Source organism: Trichomonas vaginalis, chromosome III (assembly GCF_026262505.1).
Source record: "Trichomonas vaginalis G3 chromosome III, whole genome shotgun sequence".
NCBI classification, from domain to species: Eukaryota; Parabasalia; order Trichomonadida; family Trichomonadidae; genus Trichomonas; species Trichomonas vaginalis.
Genome location: NC_067205.1, coordinates 19830076 through 19852860, shown reverse-complemented (window position 1 = coordinate 19852860; position 22785 = coordinate 19830076). Strand labels below are relative to the sequence as shown.

Sequence of the window (22785 nt, the reverse complement as noted above, 5' to 3'; positions counted from 1 at the left end):
GATGAGAAGTAACACGTATACAAAGTAGTAGGATATGATGGGTTTTGTGACTTTTTTTGTAAACGTAAGAATTCATACAATATCGAGCGATTTTGTATCATTTTTTTAACATATGAAGTAAAAAATGTATGATTCTTACAGTTTTTATTCTTACGTTTTTGAATAAATCAAGATTTAAAAAATTTTCAAAATTGTAAGACATTTACACTCAGCCCATACATAATGAAATAAAAAAAAATTTTTTTTAAAAAATAAACCATTAAAAATTCATGTCTTACGAAAAATTAAAACTTAGTTATGTTTATTATTTTTATTTTTTATTTGTATGAAATGAGCGTCAAAACTAACAAACGTTAAAAAATTAGGATTCACAAACGGGAACTAAAGGATATATTAGAGGAGGTGGGTTATGAAGTTGATAAATATTATTAAGAAATTGTCAAAAATTTGCCGAGTTATTAAATGATTTAGATTATGATGGAAAAATGAATAAAGATATGTTATAAATTTCTTATATCCCACATCTGAAGAAGAAAAAACCTAAAGAACCTGATGTTTTCCCGAATATTATGAAGAACGGATTAAAGATGATGAATACAATGAAATTGAAAGACTGGAAAAAATAAGAGATGAAATAGATAAAAAATAAGGAATTAAGAGAAGTTGAAAAATATAATGAAAATGAAGTAGAGGGTTTAATGAATATCCCAGCTTCAGAATCAGAAGTACAGAAATCTCATGAAAAGATATAAAAATTATGTCTCAGAATCAACACAAAATTTATAGATGGTGAAATAGACGAAACACTTTCAGAAGAAGGTACTAAATTATATTCGTAAACATAAGTTACAATTTATTGATAATGAAGATACCCCTGTATCCTACTTTCACCACCTTTAATTCCAAAAAATTCAAAAAAGCTCTTAAAAACGTGACATATGCAACTAATACAATTAGAAAGAAATCATGATATTTACACCAAATTATTATTTAAATAAATGCACGGGTGTTGATAAAGTTTTTGATTTATTAGATAAAATATCAAAAGAAACCATTGAACCATATAAAATTTTGTGTGATTGTGGTTTCATTATTGAAGATACTAATAAGTTTCATATGAAAGAACAGCACCGAAGGAAAGACGAAGTTGAAAGGTCTATACCATTCGTTATTAAGAACATAAAAGATATGAAAACGTATAAGCATTATATTTATTCATTTATTTCAGAAAAAATGGAAGCAACCCATAAAACATCTCTCATCATTTTATAGCTATTCATACATCCTTTCAAAGTTGTGAAATTAAATAAACAGGAATTAGATTTAATGTATCAGGTACGCATTCTTGAGTAAATTAAAATGTATTCGTCACGTCGCAGATGATAAAAATTTATGTGTTCTTAATTCATTTTATGGCTTTAAAAAATAAACTTTATTTTTATTTATTTTAATTTTTTATTCTTACATAAATGAACAAAAACGGAACAGCTAAAATGAATGATAATCAAATTAGAGCAGAAGTAGAAGGTTATTTAAAACGCTTCTATAACATTCCTGATGGTGTTAATCCTAAAACTCGTAGAAGCTATTTAAATGAAGCAATAGATGCATATGAAGGGTTTGACATTTCATCAGAAAGTGAGAGATTAGCGAGAATGTTAAATGTTAATATTGATTTCTATTATTGTGATCCTCAACCAGAAGACGTGGACATAAATAAGGTAGACTTTCCATTAGTGGAATCAATAATGATAGATCCAGAATTTGAAACAGTAAATATTTTATTAACACAGAGTCCATGTGGAAAACTTCACGCTGACAGAATAACAGACGTTGAAGCACTCACCGGCTATAAAGTTTGTCCATATTGTAAAGAAGAAGTTTATTCTATCCGCGATGATCCAGAAAGGAAAAACCAAAGAAGATTTTTAAAGCATTGTGAGAAATGTAAAGAAAATAATGGGAGATTAATTCAAGACGTTCAGTTGCAAAAGACACAGCAACCATATGCACCACATATTACGAAACAGAAGATATATCAGTGGTTATTAGCTCACAATTTGCAGGAATATTATAAACCGACAAGATATTATATTACTTTTGACTTCGAAACATTAGAGACTAAAGAAGAATTACAATAGTCATGTGATTTTATCCCAAGCATATGGGGATTCTAAATTTTTGTCCCTATCGTTATCCCAATTGAATTTTTTTTTGGAATTTAAAAATTTTTTTCTCCATGTAAACTTAAATTTTAATTTTTACCACTAAAATGCAATATTTCAACAAATTAATGAGTAATAATATTTTAATTTATAATAAATATTATAAATCTCCTCAATTTAATGTAATTATTGTATTAATTTTTGTTGAAAATATAAAATCTTCAAGTAAATGATGTGAATTTAATATTTTTAGAATGTTGTTTAATTGTACTATATTATGCATGTAAAATTTTGTTACAATACATTTTATATGGGATCCCCATTGCCCAATTGAGAGAAAATTGAGAGGTGGGATTGGGCTAGCCCAATTCAAAATATCCCAGGTGGAAATAAAAAAATTAACAATTCAACATAAAAAAGCATCTTAAATAATAATGATAAAAAGAAATTTTGTATGAATTTCAATCAAATTTGTTTTTATTCAACTTAAGAAATCACTTCATTAATGAAAGAAGTCGGGTTCACAACATATCCCGATCTTGAAACGAAACAACATGTTTTTTTGATGCCCTAAACGGGGGGGTCGCCAGCAAAAAAAAAAGATGTCAAAATTTATCCCAAAAATTTAAAAAAAATCGAAGAAAGTGCATCCCAGGGATTATAAAATTTAAGTTTTCACATCTCTAAATTACAACTTTCTGAGTGTGCAACTTTGAATGCTTACTTAAAACCATTCATGGTATCATCAACGGTTAAATTAAACGATAAAATATATACGAGGAATTTTTGCTTAACTTCGAGTGATTCTTTTATTTCTGATTGGATTGAGTTTTTATTTTCAACCTGTTCATTAGTTGCTAAATCAAATATTGAACAATATGAAGAATTATTGAAGCCGCAAACGGTGGGGACTTTATCTCATACATTAAATGAAAAACAGAAGGAAGCATTTAAAGAACTTCTAGATGAGGAATTCAATAAAGTGAATATCATAGGTTTTAATTTGGGAAAGTTTGATTTAAATTTAATTCTGCGTGATTTAAACACTGCAAAATGGAAAATAAAATCAATGCTGGGTTCATCTTCACAATTTAAGCAAATCATTGTAAAGAAAACAAACGTTCCATATGAATTGAGATTTATTGACATCAGAAATTATATAGCGGGTGGGACATTAGACCAATTCACTCAAGATTTCGGAAACAATAAATCACGTGTTAAATCCTTTTTCCCTTATCAATTCATCACGTGGGAGAATTACGAAGAAGAATTATATAAAGTGGAACCATTCACTCAAGATTCATTTTTCAGCATTAACTCAAGAAACTATATCAGATAGTGATTATCAAATATATCTCAATGATGCTAAAAACTTTAAGAATAGATTAGAATATTTTATTCATTATTGCAATAAAGATGTTGAAATTATGATTGACCCAATCGATAAAATTATTGAAGAAACATTTGTTTATAAAATTGATATGCTTCATAATCTTTCTTTATCATCGAATGCTTCAATGATTCGTTACGCTTTAGCATATAAAGACTTTAATCCTAATGAAAAATATCCTGAGGAAGAGATAGAATCAAGTTTTGAATTAACGAAAAAGTATTGGAAATATAAAATTGAATCATATAAGAAACAAGATGAAAAAGCAGAAAGAGATACTAAAAATAATGTTTCAATGGATGATTTTCAATACTATCACGATTTAATCCTTTCATCTAAATGCAAAATGTGTGGTAAAGCGTTTACATATGCAAATAAACCAACATTGGATAGAATCGATAATGAAAAACCACATACCAAAGAAAATTGTCAGTTAATGTGTTGTTATTGCAATTCGTAAAATCAAATAAAGATGAAGATGTTCAACGTTTAAGAATCAATTTAAGAAATTATGCATTAAAAAATAATTTACCAATGACTTTAGATTCAGTTGAAGCTTATCACATTCTCCGTAATGGAATTACTGGTGGTTTATCAAATGTTCAACATAGAGTAAATCTTAAAGGAATCACACACATTAATAAACTTTCATATAATCCAGAAACTAAAACTGTATCAAATGAGGACACTTCCAACATTATGACTCATTTCGTTGGTGTTGATTTTAATTCATTATATCCTTCATCATTTTCATCTAATCCTCATGATTTCATTCAATATACTGACCATAAAATGTATATGCCGGGAAGATTGAATGGTGTTATCATTTGTGATACAGCAACAAAGAAAGCAAAAGCACTGGGAATAATTAAGAAGAAAAATACTTTATTCGTGGCTGAAGTAAAGGGTCACATTGATGAAAAATACATTAATGATTACATAAACTTTTTACCGATAATAAGAAACTTAGATATTATCACAGATGAAAAAACAATTGGTAGTTTTATGTATAATTACATGAAATCAAACAATCTACCAGTTGACCAGAAACAGAGGAAATTAACTCAGTTAGCATCAACACACAACCAATATCAACCATTTTCTTCTTATTATCTTTGGTATCTAATAGATAGATTTCATTTTATCATCGATGATATTCAATCAATTTTAACATTTACTAAAAACACTTGTTTTAATGAATTTGCGAACGAATTTATGAACGAAAGACAAAAGGCTGAATTAGAAGGAAATAAAGGAAAAAGTTTATTTTGCAAGATTTCGCTTAATGGATCATATGGTTACGATGCAATGAATACACAAAATTACACAAAGACTAAAATAATGAATGCACAGAAGGCACGCGTTGCATGTATGTCAAATAAGTTTAAAAACATAAGAGAAATAGGAGAGGATACGTATCAAGTGATGCTCAAAGATAAATTTTATAGATGTGATACATGTTTACAAGAGGCATTCTTCACTTTAGATAATGCTAAATACTGGTATTTGGTTTTCATTTATGATTTTATGTATAAATGCATGAATGTTAATCGTTTTCATTTCATTGAAGGTGATACTGATTCATCTTATTGGGCTATTGCTGGCGACCCAAATCTTCCTAACACTCAAGCATTTCAAGCGATTGTAACCGATAAACAATTTTATGATAAAAACATTTTCAAATTCGCACCTTTTGATTTCTTCTGTTTTGATGAGAAATTTAAACCTAAATTAAAGAATAAAGCTGAAGAAAAAGCACATGAGAAGAAGTTATTGGGTTTAGCAATTGAGAAACAAGGTGATAACATGGTTGCTTTATGCCCTAAGTGTTATACATCATTCAACGGTTCAATTGATGGAAGTGATTTTAAAAAGATTGCACAAAAAATGAAAGGTGTTAGTTTACGACAAAATAAACAATTAACACCTAAAAATTATTTGGATATAATAAATGATAAAGTGATATTTGATGGTCAGAATATTAATTTACAACTTAAAAACGGGTCAATGACTCGCTTAACAATCGGTAAGACTGCATTAACAGGAGCACACACTAAGGCTGTATGTTGTGAAAATGGATGTTGTATGCCATTTATTTAATACAATTTAAAAACGTAGGGGTTGAGTCATGAATTTAAAATTTTATTTTTAATAAAATGCCACAGAAGAGACAAAAGGAACCGTTAATGATGTGATTCAATATGTAAATAATGGTTTTGATACTATGATTCAAAGAGGTGGGCACCCTTAAAACATTTATTTTATTTTTATATAAATGGATAATGTAGATTTAGAAATTTTAATTGATGATTTAGTATTTAATCAAAATTTTCTTGATTATTACGATTTAAAAGCATATCTCCAAAAACATAATAACAATATAACGGGTGATGATATGGATTATTATTATCAGTATTATAAAAATGAAATTTTGAAATATCATGATAAAATAATTTCTAAAATTAAAGACAAAATTAAAAATAATGAATATACAAAGGGAAAAACTAAATCACAACTTAAACAATTGAAAGATTTCAAAAATAAAGTATTAACAGAAGAAGATATTGATGAATTATATAATTTATATAATCCTGAGCCGCAAAAGCCAAAGGAACAAAAGCCAAAGAAGAAAAAGCCGAAAACAACACCAAAAGAGAAAGTAGCAAATGTTCAACAGCTAAAGGTGCAAAATGCCCAGGTCCTTCAGACCATAAATGATGCACAAGCTTTAATTTATGATTCATTAGTTAAACCATATTCAGCCCGACTTTTAAATGAAGATCAACTTTTGGAATTCATCCTTCAACATAAACTCGAAGCGGGAAAGTATATCAAACCTTTATATACAGCATATTTAAAACAAATGAATAGAATACATCCAGAATTAATGAAAGGAAAATCAACAACTAAAACTTCATCATCCAAAATCAAAGCAGATAAAATTAAACCACTTGCAACACCAAAACCTCCAACGGTAGTACCTCCTCCTTCAGTTAATCCTTCATCATTCACTTTATTGTATCCATTTCAAACATTAAAGAAGCAAAAAGATTTTAAAAAGGATTTCAAGATATTAAATAAACCAACTGACCCGAAAATTCAACCGTTAAAGGAAAAATTTAGTCGCCCTTCATTTGCACCATATCCATATTCATACGAAATCGATCATTTAGAATATTCAAAAGGAAACGTTACTTATTTATTTGCCATTAACATTAACACCAGATATTTATATTGCATTCCGGTGAAAGGGAAAACAGAACAGGAAACAAGAAGAGCTATACAATACTTACTAGATCATGAAAGAGTAGATAATATAAGGGGTGATGGTGATAAAGGATTTCAGGCAGCTATGGCTCATTATTTCCCACAAATTAATTTTTTCTTTTCATCCTCTCCATATACGTTTCATAATAAAATAGTTGATGCGGTAATGAGAACTCTTAGAGATGCGTTAGGGGTTAACGGTCAGATATACTGGGATGGAAATCATGACTCCATCATACAGCAGTTAGTATATTATTACAATAATACATGGCATAGAACTATAAACATGAAACCATTGGAAATGAAAAATGATATTTCAAAAGAATGGGAATATATTAGAAAGCAAATGGAAAGGTTAAATGATGTTAAACGTGAACAAATTAATTCGGGGCTCATGAATTTTAAACAAGGGGATAAAGTTTTGATTCATCTCGATTATGGAAAAACTGATAAATCAATGACAAAAAGAAGACGAAGATTTGACACAATAGCTGAATTTGTTAGATATATTAACGGTAATGTATTAGTTGAGGTTAACAATAAATTAATAGAAATTCCGATTTATTTTATTACTCCATTATATTTAAATAATATTTAATTTTTTTATTTCGTAAGAAATGAGTGACAACGAAGCATCCAAGAGTCCTGATTCAATTAAGATTCAGAGTCCAGACGATGAATATAAAAAGAAACTAAACAGAATTAAATCAAAAATATGCTATTACAAAAAGAAGCCGCAATGCGGTGGGGTTGAAAACGATAAAGAGAGGAAAGAAATAATCGAAAAATTAGAAACTTACCGTTCAATCCTTAAACTGAGTGAAGCAAAAATAAAAGAATTTAATAGAATAAATAAATTAATTGGAAGAGATGAATTTAATAAAGATGAATTTTTAAACTCAATCCAAATTTAATTTTTTCAGTGTCACCATGTTACCATGTGCTACCATGTTAATTAACTTCTTTTAAAAATGATGACAACATGACATTTTGACAACAACACAGGAAATAAATGTTATCGTTTATTTTATCGTTAATGGTTTTTAGGTTATTCAATAATTAATTATTTTTGAATAACTGGGAAATAAATTTACGTCAAATATGTAATTTATAAAATCTTATGTCGACAGGCTACGTAGCACAGTGGTCTAAGGTGGTGTTATGGAGGGGTCAGGGTCTGTGGTTCGAACCGCGACAGCGCCGTATTTTCTGATTTTCTTTGTTTGTCTTGTTTGTCGTGAATAAAAAGTATCATAAAAGTGCTCTATCTTCCACGGGAATAAATAAAAAATATACTTTATTTCTTCTTTATTTCTTTGTTCCCGTGGAAGAAGGGTTTTGCTGTTTTTTCTCAGCCGAAATCAATGATTTTTTCATTTTTGGAATCCTTAGCGAATGAGGAATCTTTTCTCTCGTGGAAGCTTTGACCAAAAATATATTTTAGGTGAAGAGGTGAGATCTCACCTGTTTTTTCACCTGTTTTTATGGGAGCACTGAAATAAAATTTTGTTATCAGTTATTTTATCATCATTTTATTAAGTTCATCTTTAGTTAATAATTTGAATGGATTCGCTAATGTTCCACCTTGAGTCACAACACTTGCCCCGGCTAATTGTGAAGAACCTGGGATAAGTACTCCATGAAATGATTTCATTGGTATCATTAATTTAGAAATAGTTGGCTTAATTAATTTTGTCATTTATGATAAAAATAAAATTGCATAATTTAAATTTTTTTCTTTCTCATTTTCTCATTTTTCATCCTGTTCATTATTCATTTCAATTTCTTATCACATAAGTTATACTTCATTATAGTTAAAACTTTTCAAATCCTTCCAATGGAATTTTTATCAAATAATTTCGCCCAATTCCAAGTTTGAAATCATCGATATTGGAGAATAATACTTGTCCTAATCTTTATTGAGTTTTCCACTAAGCTAATTTAAGTCTTATGGTAATATATCCTCAAATTATTATTTATTATATGCCTTCATAAATAGACACCATTTCCTAATATAAAATCGTTTAAAATTCATTTCCACTCAAATCTAGTTAAATTTATTATAATTATAGTCATTTCTCAAAATCGCAGTTGAATAGCAATTCAATTTTTTGAGGAGAAAAAACGTAGTCTATTTCTCATAATCCTGCATGTCTTTCTCATAAATTTATAACAGTATGCATCATGGATTGCTTGGTTTTATTAAAAATTGCAATTTGGTCACATTTTTAATCATGAATATTTAGAAGTCACTCAACTCAGGGTTCCACATGTAGATTTATTCAAGGAGTAATAATGAAAAAATTTAGATAATACGTAGCTGAGCTTATATCATATGTGTGAGATAATGAGTGATTTATGAGTAAGCGAATTATATTGATAATAATATTATAATAAATTTAACTAGATTTGAGTGGAAATGAATTGTAAACGATTTTATACTAGGAAGATATTTAAGGTAGCTTGAAAATACTGAGTTACTAAAATTTCGATTATATACAATGCATAGATGAATTAGACAAACATGATAATATGTCTATTTTTGTCTTGCTATCACCTCCTTTTTTTGTGTAATATTCATAAAAATTTCATAATCTTTTTATTTGCCACAAATGAATATATCGAGATGTTACCATTTATGTTCCTAGTCAAGCACGCATATTAAAGTGGAAAATTGTGAAAGTTTTCAACTTAATAATTTAATTAATTTTGTATTAACATTTGAAGAAGTTTTAATATTTGGTACAAGTATGTTTAAGGTAGCTTAATTTAAATAAGTATAGCGAACAAAAATGCGAGCGTGTTAACGAAATCCTAACATTTACAAAATAATTTTGTAAGAAACAATTCTAATTCAAATTTCATATTAGAAAGTATATCAGGAAGAGCCGAAGATCAATTATTTAATTGAATCACCAATTAAAAAATCTATTAATAATAAAAATTCTGAAATAATTCCATCACAAGACCAATTACAGCTTGACGACATTACAGAAGAAAAATCCGAAATAAAACACATAATAATTTCCACAAATACAAAAAATTCATATTCATATCTTGAAGAAGAAGAAAAGAAGAAATTTTCGAGTTTTATCCAGAATATGACTATTACAAACCTCGTCAACCTTACGAAAAACCTAAGAAAGGCTCAAAAAGAGTCAAAAGAAAACCAAATGCTGCATTTATTGAAGAACAACAAGAATTTAAAACACAGGAATTGATATTGATATTGAATACGAATATTCATATGAAGAAGAAAACAACGAAGAAGTTTTGTTCTTGGAATTCCAAAAGACGGAGTTTTATGCTAGTGATGACGCATCATCGTGGCTTTCGTGTTAGTAAATATCCTAAACTGAACAGATACGAAACAGATCCAGATAAATATCAGGTCATTTCGACAATGAATTATCCGATCTCGACTTTCAGAGTCAGTTTTGTCTAATGAAACACATCTATTTGAGTTCAACCATATATTCGATAGTGACCCAGATAAAATATCCCCTTTAACTCTTAAAAAACGGATCAAGATTTATATCTCTTCATCAAGTGATGATGAATCCGGACTCAAACAAGACAAATTCAATACACCAAAGAAGTATAATTACAATACACCTAAAATTAGCAAATCAACAACAAAAATTTCACAAAAAGAAAATTATCAACAATCAACTCCAAAAACAACAACAAATAAAGAAACCCATTCAAAAACCTCGCCTTTTAAACGAAAATTCCTTGATAATTCTAGTTCAGATGATGATAATTATAAATCTACTCCCAGAATCAAAAGAGATAATGCCAAATCAGCCTATAATTATAATATAAGTTCCTTAAAGGAATTGATTAATTGTTTTATTTGTTTATATTTATAAATTGTTATATTATTCATCTAGTTATATTTTTCTTTGAATACAATGCTTGGATTATCTTTATCTTCTCGAGTTAAAAATAAATCATCATCAACAGGATCTGTCGTTATAAAAGTACCTTACAAATAATTTATTTGTTTCATCATTTATGGAGTTTGGAGTTACCCAGAGAAATGTATTATCATTACATTGAATACAATAATATAATTTGTTATTATCAGCTCGATGAGAAGTAACACGTACAATAGATTTCCCAGACTTATAAAAAATGAATAATTCTGAACAACTAAACTTGTGAATTAACAAAATTAAAACATAAATATTAAATATTTGATGAATATTCCAGTGAATTTCATTTTTTTATGAAGGAAGTTCACTTTTGGTGTCACCCCCATCCTTTTTATTACTTTTGCAATGAGTCAAAAAACTCATTGTTTAAGTGCAATTAATTGTACTCGAGAAGTATTCCCATAGCGATGCTGATCAAGATAGCATTTGGAACCTTTACTATGAAGGAATTAGTCCTCCTTCCGAAGTTTTTACCGGTGAAGTTGAAAAAGTCACAGCAACATCTAGCAAATGCTTTGCATACATCTGCAAGTTTATCAATCTTCAAGATAGAGCAGTTACTTTCACAAATACAGTTGGCTACTCGATTTTACTTTGCGAAAACGTTTTTTCAGAAGGTCCAGGTACAGTATATATTCAAAGTTCTAGTAAAAATAACATTATTATTGATAAATTCTGTTCATTTGAATGTAAAACTCCTACAGATGGCCAATTTACTTATTTATATGGCAAAATCAACAGTACACTCCTCCAAGGATCAATTTGTAATGGAGGAAGTAGTTCAGTAAATTATATGAATTACCAATCTCAAGGTTTTGCATCACTTTCAAAAACAAACATTTCTAACTGTATATCAGCAGCTTCTACAGGTTTTGATTATTATCAAGTTGAATCAACAGTAAATGTTTCATTTTGTAATTTTGAGAATTTAAAAGCAGCTTTCTGGATTATTACTGGGTTTTCTCATTGTCAAGGAAGAATTGACCGATGTAATTATATAAATAATTCTCAAGAGCAAGATTCTGTATTAGTTTATGTTTCTTGGAATAGACTTGATATTTTCAATTCATCTTTCCAAAACAATCGACAGAATAATGGAGTTTTATTTAAAGGAAGTCATGGTGGACAGATTTATATACATCAATGTAGTATTGATGATTTATCAACTGCTGGAACAGTTGATGTATCAGATCAAGGAACAAAATCATTTAAGAATAATTTTTACTACATTGATTTTAGTATATGTGCAAGAGATTTTGAATATGAAGTATTATTTGTACCAAAGAAAGAAAATAAAATTTGTTCTTCTTTTAAATCCATAAATTTTCTTTTTGGTAAATTTCATTTTTCTATTTTGTTATTGATTAAACGATAAAAATTTCACTTACACATATAGTTCTCTCAAGTGTGCACTTTCCACTTCCTGACATGCTAACAATATGCAAAATACAAGTTTGATGAGACACAGAAATTATAATCTTTGTTCATATGAGGAAAGCACCTAAATTTCTTTAAATTTCCTCATATATTATGGCTTAAATGTGACTTCTCATAGATACATGAATAGTAATCCTTGAACTGTTTAATTTTTTGACCTTTATATCTATATGTTGCATATTTAAACGCCTACTTTTTTTTGACAAATGTAAAGAATCTTTTGACCATTGTCAAAAAAATTTTTTTATGAATGTAAGTCCAAGAATTATTCACCAAGTTTCAGAAGCATTTCCATACATGAGGGTTAAGACAAGACTTAAGAATCCACGATCAACATTAGGTAAATCTATCAAAGAAATATTAAATCGAGCAGGCAAGCGACAAATTTCACATCCAAAGCAAAACCAAACTTACGAAAACGATGATTCTGCATCAGAAAGTCGGCGAAGTAGTACAAGAATTAACGGAAATCTTACATTTTCAAAATAACTTTGTAAGAAACAATTCTAATTCAATTATATTAGAAAGTATATCAGAAGAAGCCGAAGATCAATTATTTAATGAATCACCAATTAAAAAATCTATTAATAAAAAATTTCTGAAATAATTCCATCACAAGACCAATTACAGCTTGACGACATTACAGAAGAAAAATCCGAAATAAATACATCAATAATTTCCACAAATACAAAAAATTCATATTCATATTTTGAAGAAGAAGAAAAAGAAGATAATTTTCGAGTTTTATCCAGAATATGACTATTACAAACCTCGTCAACCTTACGAAAAACCTAAGAAAGGCTCAAAAAGAGTCAAAAGAAAAACAATGCCGCATTTATTTGAAGAACAACAAGAATTAAACACAGGAATTGATATTGCTATTGAATATGAATATTCATATGAAGAAGAAAACAACGAAGAAGTTTTGTTTCTTGGAATTCAAAAGACGGAGTTTATGCTAGTGATGACGATCATCGTGGCTTTCGTGTTAGTAAATATCCTAAACTGAACAGATACGAAACAGATCCAGATAAATATCAGGTCATTTCGACAATGAATTATCGATCTCGACTTTCAGAGTCAGTTTTGTCTAATGAAACATATCTATTTGAGTTCAACCATATATTCGATAGTGACCAGATAAAAATTCCCCTTTAACTCTTAAAAACGGATCAAGATTTATATTCTCTTCATCAAGTGATGATGAATCCGGACTCAAACAAGACAAATTCAATACACCAAAGAAGTATAATTACAATACACCTAAAATTAGCAAATCAACAACAAAAATTTCACAAAAAGAAAATTATCAACAATCAACTCCAAAAAACAACAACAAATAAAGAAACCCATTCAAAAACCTCGCCTTTAAACGAAAATTCCTTGATAATTCTAGTTCAGATGATGATAATTATAAATCTACTCCCAGAATCAAAAGAGACAATGCCAAATCAGCCTATAATTATAATAATAAGTTCCTCAAAGGAATTGATTAATTGTTTTATTTGTTTGTATTTATAAATTGTTATATTATTCATCTTTTTATATTTTTCTTTGAATACAATGCTTGGATTATCTTTGTCTTCTCGAGTTAAAAATAAATCGTCATCAACAGGATCTGTCGTTATAAAAATATCTGACAAATAATTTATTTGTTTCATCATTTATGGAGTTTGGAGTTACCCAGAGAAATGTATTATCATTACATTGAATACGATAATATAATTTGCTATTATCAGCTCGATGAGAAGTAACACGTATACAAAGTAGTAGGATATGATGGGTTTTGTGACTTTTTTTGTAAACGTAAGAATTCATACAATATCGAGCGATTTTGTATCATTTTTTTAACATATGAAGTAAAAAATGTATGATTCTTACAGTTTTTATTCTTACGTTTTTGAATAAATCAAGATTTAAAAAATTTTCAAAATTGTAAGACATTTACACTCAGCCCATACATAATGAAATAAAAAATAATTTTTTTAAAAAATAAACCATTAAAAATTCATGTCTTACGAAAAATTAAAACTTAGTTATGTTTATTATTTTATTTTTTTATTTTGTATGAAATGAGCGTCAAAACTAACAACGTTAAAAAATTAGGATTCACAAACGGGGAACTAAAGGATATATTAGAGGAGGTGGGTTATGAAGTTGATAAATATTATTTAAGAAATTGTCAAAAATTTGCCGAGTTATTAAATGATTTAGATTATGATGGAAAAATGAATAAAGATGATGTTATAAATTTCTTATATCCCACATCTGAAGAAGAAAAACCTAAAGAACCTGATGTTTTCCCGAATATTATGAAGAACGGATTAAAGATGATGAATACAATGAAATTGAAAGACTGGAAAAAATAAGAGATGAAATAGATGAAAAAATTAAGGAATTAAGAGAAGTTGAAAAATATAATGAAAATGAAGTAGAGGGTTTATGAATATCCCAGCTTCAGAATCAGAAGTACAGAAATCTCATGAAGAAAGATATATAAAATTATGTCTCAGAATCAACACAAAATTTATTAGATGGTGAAATAGACGAAACACTTTCAGAAGAAGGTACTAAATTTATTCGTAAACATAAGTTACAATTTATTGATAATGAAGAATACCCTGTATCCTACTTTCACCACCTTTAGATTCCAAAAAATTAAAAAAGCTCTTAAAAACGTGACATATGCAACTAATACAATTAAGAAAGAAGATCATGATATTTACACAAATTATTATTTAAATAAATGCACGGGTGTTGATAAAGTTTTTGATTTATTAGATAAAATATCAAAAGAAAACCATTGGAACCTATAAAATTTTGTGTGATTGTGGTTTCATTATTGAAGATACTAATAATGTTTCATATGAAAGAACAGCACCGAAGGAAGACGAAGTTGAAAGGTCTATACCATTCGTTATTAAGAACATAAAAGATATGAAAACGTATAAGCATTATATTTATTCATTTATTTCAGAAAAAATGGAAGCAACCATAAAACATCTTCTCATCATTTTATAGCTATTCATACATTCCTTTTCAAAGTTGTGAAATTAAATAAGACAGGAATTAGATTTAATGTATCAGGGTACGCATTCTTGAGTAAATTAAAATGTATTCGTCACGTCGCAGATGATAAAAATTTATGTGTTCTTAATTCATTTTATGGGCTTTAAAAAATAAACTTTATTTTTATTTATTTTTTAATTTTTTATTCTTACATAAATGAACAAAAACGGAACAGCTAAAATGAATGATAATCAAATTAGAGCAGAGGTAGAAGGTTATTTAAACGCTTCTATAACATTCCTGATGGTGTTAATCCTAAAACTCGTAGAAGCTATTTAAATGAAGCAATAGATGCATATGAAGGGTTTGACATTTCATCAGAAAGTGAGAGATTAGCGAGAATGTTAAATTTAATATTGATTTCTATTATTGTGATCCTCAACCAGAAGACGTGGACATAAATAAGTAGACTTTCCATTAGTGGAATCAATAATGATAGATCCAGAATTTGAAACAGTAAATATTTTATTAACACAGAGTCCATGTGGAAAACTTCACGCTGACAGAATAACAGACGTTGAAGCACTCACCGGCTATAAAGTTTGTCCATATTGTAAAGAAGAAGTTTATTCTATCCGCGATGATCCAGAAAGGAAAAACCAAAGAAGATTTTTTAAGCATTGTGAGAAATGTAAAGAAAATAATGGGAGATTATATTCAAGACGTTCAGTTGCAAAAGACACAGCAACCATATGCACCACATATTACGAAACAGAAAGATATATCAGTGGTTATTTAGCTCACAATTTGCAGGAATATTATAAACCGACAAGATATTATATTACTTTTGACTTCGAAACATTAGAGACTAAAGAAGAATTACAATAGTCATGTGATTTTATCCAAGCATATGGGATTCTAAATTTTTGTCCCTATCGTTATCCCAATTGAATTTTTTTTTGGAATTTAAAAATTTTTTCTCCATGTAAACTTAAATTTTAATTTTTACCACTAAAATGCAATATTTCAACAAATTAATGAGTAATAATATTTTAATTTATAATAAATATTATAAATCTCCTCAATTTAATTAATTATTGTATTAATTTTTGTTGAAATATAAAATCTTCAAGTAAATGATGTGAATTTAATATTTTTAGAATGTTGTTTAATTGTACTATATTATGCATGTAAAATTTTGTTACAATACATTTTATATGGGATCCCCATTGCCCAATTGAGAGAAAATTGAGAGGTGGGATTGGGCTAGCCCAATTCAAAATATCCCAGGTGGAAATAAAAAAATTAACAATTCAACATAAAAAAGCATCTTAAATAATAATGATAAAAAGAAATTTTGTATGAATTTCAATCAAATTTGTTTTTATTCAACTTAAGAAATCACTTCATTAATGAAAGAAGTCGGGTTCACAAACATATCCCGATCTTGAAACGAAACAACATGTTTTTTTTGATGCCCTAAACGGGGGGGTCGCCAGCAAAAAAAAAGATGTCAAAATTTATCCCAAAAATTTAAAAAAAATCGAAGAAAGTGCATCCCAGGGATTATAAAATTTAAGTTTTCACATCTCTAAATTACAACTTTCTGAGTGTGCAACTTTGAATGCTTACTTAAAACCATTCATGGTATCATCAACGGTTAAATTAAACGATAAAATATATACGAGGAATTTTTGCTTAACTTCGAGTGATTCTTTTATTCTTGATTGGATTGAGTTTTTATTTTCAACCTGTTCATTAGTTGCTAAATCAAATATTGAACAATATGAAGAATTATTTGAAGCCGCAAACGGTGGGGACTTTATCTCATACATTAAATGAAAAACAGAAGGAAGCATTTAAAGAACTCTTAGATGAGGAATTCAATAAAGTGAATATCATAGGTTTTAATTTGGGAAAGTTTGATTTAAATTTAATTCTGCGTGATTTAAACACTGCAAAATGGAAAATAAAATCATGCTGGGTTCATCTTCACAATTTAAGCAAATCATTGTAAAGAAAACAAACGTTCCATATGAATTGAGATTTATTGACATCAGAATTATATAGCGGTGGGACATTAGACCAATTCACTCAGATTTCGGAAACAATAAATCACGTGTTAAATCCTTTTTCCCTTATCAATTCATCACGTGGGAGAATTACGAAGAAGAATTATATAAAGTGGAACCATTCACTCAAGATTCATTTTATTCAGCATTAACTCAAGAAACTATATCAGATAGTGATTATCAAATATATCTCAATGATGCTAAAAACTTTAAGAATAGATTAGAATATTTATTCATTATTGCAATAAAGATGTTGAAATTATGATTGACCCAATCGATAAAATTATTGAAGAAACATTGTTTATAAAATTGATATGCTTCATAATCTTTCTTTATCATCGAATGCTTCAATGATTCGTTACGCTTTAGCATATAAAGACTTTAATCCTAATGAAAAATATCCTGAGGAAGAGATAGAATCAAGTTTTGAATTAACGAAAAAAGTATTGAGAATATAAAATTGAATCATATAAGAAACAAGATGAAAAAGCAGAAAGAGATACTAAAAATAATGTTTCAATGGATGATTTCAATACTATCACGATTTAATCCTTTCATCTAAATGCAAAATGTGTGGTAAAGCGTTTACATATGCAAAAAACCAACATTGGATAGAATCGATAATGAAAACCACATACCAAAGAAAATTGTCAGTTAATGTGTTGTTATTGCAATGTCGTAAAATCAAATAAAGATGAAGATGTTCAACGTTTAAGAATCAATTTAAGAAATTATGCATTAAAAAATAATTTACCAATGACTTTAGATTCAGTTGAAGCTTATCACATTCTCCGTAATGGAATTACTGGTGGTTTATCAAATGTTCAACATAGAGTAAATCTTAAAGGAATCACACACATTAATAAACTTTCATATAATCCAAAACTAAAATTATCAAATGAGACACTTCCAACATTATGACTCATTTCGTTGGTGTTGATTTTAATTCATTATATCCTTCATCATTTTCATCTAATCCTCTATGATTTCATTCAATATACTGACCATAAAATGTATATGCCGGGAAGATTGAATGGTGTTATCATTTGTGATACAGCAACAAAGAAAGCAAAAGCACTGGAATAATTAAGAGAAAAATACTTTATTCGTGGCTGAAGTAAAGGGTCACATTGATGAAAAATACATTAATGATTACATAAACTTTTTACCGATAATAAGAAACTTAGATATTATCACAGATGAAAAAACAATTGGTAGTTTTATGTATAATTACATGAAATCAAACAATCTACCAGTTGACCAGAAACAGAGGAAATTAACTCAGTTAGCATCAACACACAACCAATATCAACCATTTTCTTCTTATTATCTTTGGTATCTAATAGATAGATTTCATTTTATCATCGATGATATTCAATCAATTTTAACATTTACTAAAAACACTTGTTTTAATGAATTTGCGAACGAATTATGAACGAAAGACAAAGGCTGAATTAGAAGGAAATAAAGGAAAAAGTTTATTTTGCAAGATTTCGCTTAATGGGATCATATGGTTACGATGCAATGAATACACAAAATTACACAAAGACTAAAATAATGAATGCACAGAAGGCACGCGTTGCATGTATGTCAAATAAGTTTAAAACATAAGAGAAATAGGAGAGGATACGTATCAAGTGATGCTCAAAGATAAATTTTATAGATGTGATACATGTTTACAAGAGGCATTCTTCACTTTAGATAATGCTAAATACTGGTATTTGGTTTTCATTTATGATTTTATGTATAAATGCATGAATGTTAATCGTTTTCATTTCATTGAAGGTATACTGATTCATCTTATTGGGCTATTGCTGGCGACCCAAATCTTCCTAACACTCAAGCATTTCAAGCGATTTAACCGATAAACAATTTTATGATAAAAACATTTTCAAATTCGCACCTTTTGATTTCTTCTGTTTTGATGAGAAATTTAAACCTAAATTAAAGAATAAAGCTGAAGAAAAAGCACATGAGAAGAAGTTATTGGTTTAGCAATTGAGAACAAGGTGATAACATGGTTGCTTTTATGCCCTAAGTGTTATACATCATTCAACGGTTCAATTGATGGAAGTGATTTTAAAAAGATTGCACAAAAAATGAAAGGTGTTAGTTTACGACAAAATAAACAATTAACACCTAAAAATTATTTGGATATAATAAATGATAAAGTGATATTTGATGGTCAGAATATTAATTTACAACTTAAAAACGGGTCAATGACTCGCTTAACAATCGGTAAGACTGCCATTAACAGGAGCACACACTAAGGCTGTATGTTGTGAAAATGGATGTTGTATGCCATTTATTTAATACAATTTAAAAACGTAGGGGTTGAGTCATGAATTTAAAATTTTATTTTTAATAAAATGCCACAGAAGAGACAAAAGGAACCGTTAATGATTGTATTCAATATGTAAATAATGGTTTTGATACTATGATTCAAAGAGGTGGGCACCCTTAAAACATTTATTTTATTTTTTATATAATGGATAATGTAGATTTAGAAATTTTAATTGATGATTTAGTTATTAATCAAAATTTTCTTGATTATTACGATTTAAAAGCATATTCTCCAAAACATAATAACAATATAACGGGTGATGATATGGATTATTATTATCAGTATTATAAAAATGAAATTTTGAAAATATCATGATAAAATAATTTCTAAAATTAAAGACAAAATTAAAAATAATGAATATACAAAGGGAAAAACTAAATCACAACTTAAACAATTGAAAGATTTCAAAAAAAATAAGAGAGGAACAGAATCATTTAAGAATAATTTAACATTCATTGGATTACGTCCATGTGAAGGAAATCTTGAAATAGTATTATTATTTGTTCCAAAGAAAGAAAATAAAATTTGTTCTTCTTTTTAAATCCATAAATTCTTTTTGGTAAATTTGATATTTCACTTGTTTTATTGATTAAATGATAAAAATTTCAATTACACAAGTATGCACTTTTCACATCCTGACATACGAACAATATTATTTTACATGTTTTTTTAGAAGTACTCCAACTCTCAAAATTTTATGTTTTTGAGCGACCAAAATTGTAATAAATAAAATATTTATTTAGTAATATTAGGAATAAACCTATGTTAAAAATCGTAAACCATTCAAAAAAATGACATCGCCAAAAAATATTACTCAGTATTAGCTTATAAACGTGAACATGAAATTTTTGAAAAATATTTCTGAAAGAAATACGTTATTTGACACTTTAGAAAAAAATTAAATTTCGAAAATTTTATTAAAATTTAAATATCTCGAAACTTTTGAATGCTTTGTAATTTTTGGGATCGAGGGTTATTAAAATATTTTAGCTAAATCATTTATTTTTATGCAAGTTATGTCTTTTAATTCAGTATATATTCTAATAAATTTTCTTAATTAATTCCTTTAAACCTTTACTATGAAACTTGAAATAGTATTATTACCCAGATTTTCCTTACTTTTACCACTCCCCATGTAATTTCTGGGGAAAACGATAATTCATTTTTTATGGATGAATAGATCGTTTTCCTAGAAAGGACCTCATATCTCTGGCTAAAAAGAGTGTCAGATCCTAAATAGATTATTGATCTAGTGTACAAATCCAATAAAAAGCCTATTTTTTGGCTTTTTTGGTGCTCATTTTTTGAAGATCTACATGAATATGGGGAAACCATCGGATTTTTTTGGTTAACCCACATCTTCATGTAGTCTGGACTATCTTTCCTCGAAGGACCTCTTTACGGGTGTAAAAACTCATAAAGTTCTCAAAAGATTCATTCTCGATCTCCATGCTGAAAGAATTTACAATAAAAAGAGATCTACGCATCAAACTACAGCCATAAATGAACTTAACCCCTAAAGCTCAGCTCTTAGTTTATCAAAAACGTCGAAATCCTTCTCATTGCAATCAAATTTTTCAATAACTCATAAGAAAAATCGAATTTTGATTAAGCCGATGTTATAGGTATCACAAATACTACAAACTTGAGCAATATCGAAATTGCCAGCAAAAGTTTGAAATTGCATTGCTCATATTTGTTTTGTAAACTAAAAATCTGCTTATATTATTCATTATTTTATATATTATTCATATACTTTAATAAAAACAATACTATTTCACCTTAAAAATGAATTTCATAAGTCAATATTATTTTTTTGAAAATGTATCAATTTTCGATTAAAACAACATGAGAATGAAATTTACGCAAAATTATTTTAAAAAATGGTTTTAAAAATTTACAATTGATGAAGAATAAGATTGCAAGAAGTTTTGAAGTTTAATTTTAAGAAAAAAAATTCGGATATTATTCATGGATCTAAGTAATCTGATATTTGAGTATCGGCACTATGCATAAAACTATATTTATAGTTTTTTTGGAGTTTTTATGATTTTAAATATATTCAAATTGGCAATCCAATAGATTTTTAAAAAATAGGTAAATAAAAATAGATTACATATGCAGCAGATTTAGAACATGAAACAAATCTTATAGTGACCAAAAGAAAATTCATGATCCAAAAAAGAAAAAATTTGGCTAAATGGGAATCAAACCTTGGCATAATGAATCATTATGTCGATGTTTCCACTACACCGGCAGGTCGAAAAATACCTTGGTGGTTCTATTTAATAGCTACTCCCAACGATAGGCGGTGTCCCCAGCTTTAGAGAGGTGGTAAAAGTAAGGAAAATCTGGGTATTTGCTCCAAAGAAAGAAAATAAAATTTGTTCTTCTTTTAAACTTATAAATTTTCTTTTTGGTAAATTTCATTTTTCTATTTTGTTTATTGATTAAATGATAAAAATTTCAATTACACATGCTTTCCACTTCCTGACATACTCATCACACATACGTGTATAGTAATCCTTGAACTGTTTAATGTTTTGTCCTTTATTTCTATAGGTTGCAGCCTTAATTGCCTGATTTTTTTTTGACAAATATATAATAAGAATCTTGGGACAACTGTCAAAAAAAAAGTTATTTGCCAAGTTTCAGAAGCATTTCCATACATGAGGGTTAAGACAAGACTTAAGAATCCACGATCAACATTAGGTAAATCTATCAAAGAAATTTTAAATCGAGCAGGCAAGCGACAAATTTCACATCCAAAGCAAAACCAAACTTACGAAAACGATGATTCTGCATCAGAAAGTCGGCGAAGTAGTACAAGAATTAACGAAATCCTACATTTTCAAAATAACTTTGTAAGAAACAATTCTAATTCAAATTTAATATTAGAAAGTATATCAGAAGAAGCCGAAGATCAATTATTTAATGAATCACCAATTAAAAAATCTATTAATAATAAAATTTCTGAATTAATTCCATCACAAGACCAAATACAGCTTGACGACATTACAGAAGAAAAATCTGAAATAAATACATCAATAATTTCCACAAATACAAAAAATTCATATTCATATTTTGAAGAAGAAGAAAAAGAAGATAATTTCGAGTTTTATCCAGAATATGACTATTACAAACCTCGTCAACCTTACGAAAA

At 28.0% G+C, this 22785-nt stretch overlaps 5 protein-coding genes across 5 annotated transcripts, besides 3 other annotated features; all 5 read left to right on the top strand.

The window, feature by feature from the left end:
- Positions 1 to 1493: 1493 nt before the first annotated feature.
- TVAGG3_0732530 (uncharacterized protein) lies at positions 1494 to 2141 on the top strand (the record flags this gene model as incomplete). The annotated part of the gene is made up of 1 exon (XM_051244589.1): positions 1494 to 2141. One exon carries the CDS (start codon positions 1494 to 1496, stop codon positions 2139 to 2141), a length of 648 nt encoding a protein of 215 aa, XP_051091176.1.
- Positions 1494 to 2141: a mobile genetic element.
- A 2431-nt stretch (positions 2142 to 4572) lies between these two features.
- TVAGG3_0732510 (DNA/RNA polymerases family) lies at positions 4573 to 5449 on the top strand (the record flags this gene model as incomplete). Its single annotated transcript, XM_051244588.1, has 1 exon — positions 4573 to 5449. A coding segment is annotated over one exon (877 nt), but the record flags the coding sequence as incomplete, so codon positions are not given.
- A 381-nt stretch (positions 5450 to 5830) lies between these two features.
- Positions 5831 to 7420, top strand: TVAGG3_0732490 (integrase core domain containing protein family; the record flags this gene model as incomplete). The annotated part of the gene is made up of 1 exon (XM_051244587.1): positions 5831 to 7420. The coding sequence occupies one exon, from the start codon at positions 5831 to 5833 to the stop codon at positions 7418 to 7420; it is 1590 nt and encodes a 529-aa protein (XP_051091174.1).
- Positions 6683 to 7420: a mobile genetic element.
- Positions 7421 to 7439: 19 nt separating this feature from the next.
- On the top strand, positions 7440 to 7736 carry TVAGG3_0732470 (uncharacterized protein; the record flags this gene model as incomplete). The annotated part of the gene is made up of 1 exon (XM_001315232.2): positions 7440 to 7736. One exon carries the CDS (start codon positions 7440 to 7442, stop codon positions 7734 to 7736), a length of 297 nt encoding a protein of 98 aa, XP_001315267.2.
- Positions 7737 to 10710: 2974 nt separating this feature from the next.
- TVAGG3_0732460 (uncharacterized protein) lies at positions 10711 to 12686 on the top strand (the record flags this gene model as incomplete). Its single annotated transcript, XM_051244586.1, has 1 exon — positions 12444 to 12686. The coding sequence occupies one exon, from the start codon at positions 12444 to 12446 to the stop codon at positions 12684 to 12686; it is 243 nt and encodes an 80-aa protein (XP_051091173.1).
- A 1510-nt stretch (positions 12687 to 14196) lies between these two features.
- Positions 14197 to 14694: a mobile genetic element.
- Positions 14695 to 22785: the final 8091 nt, after the last annotated feature.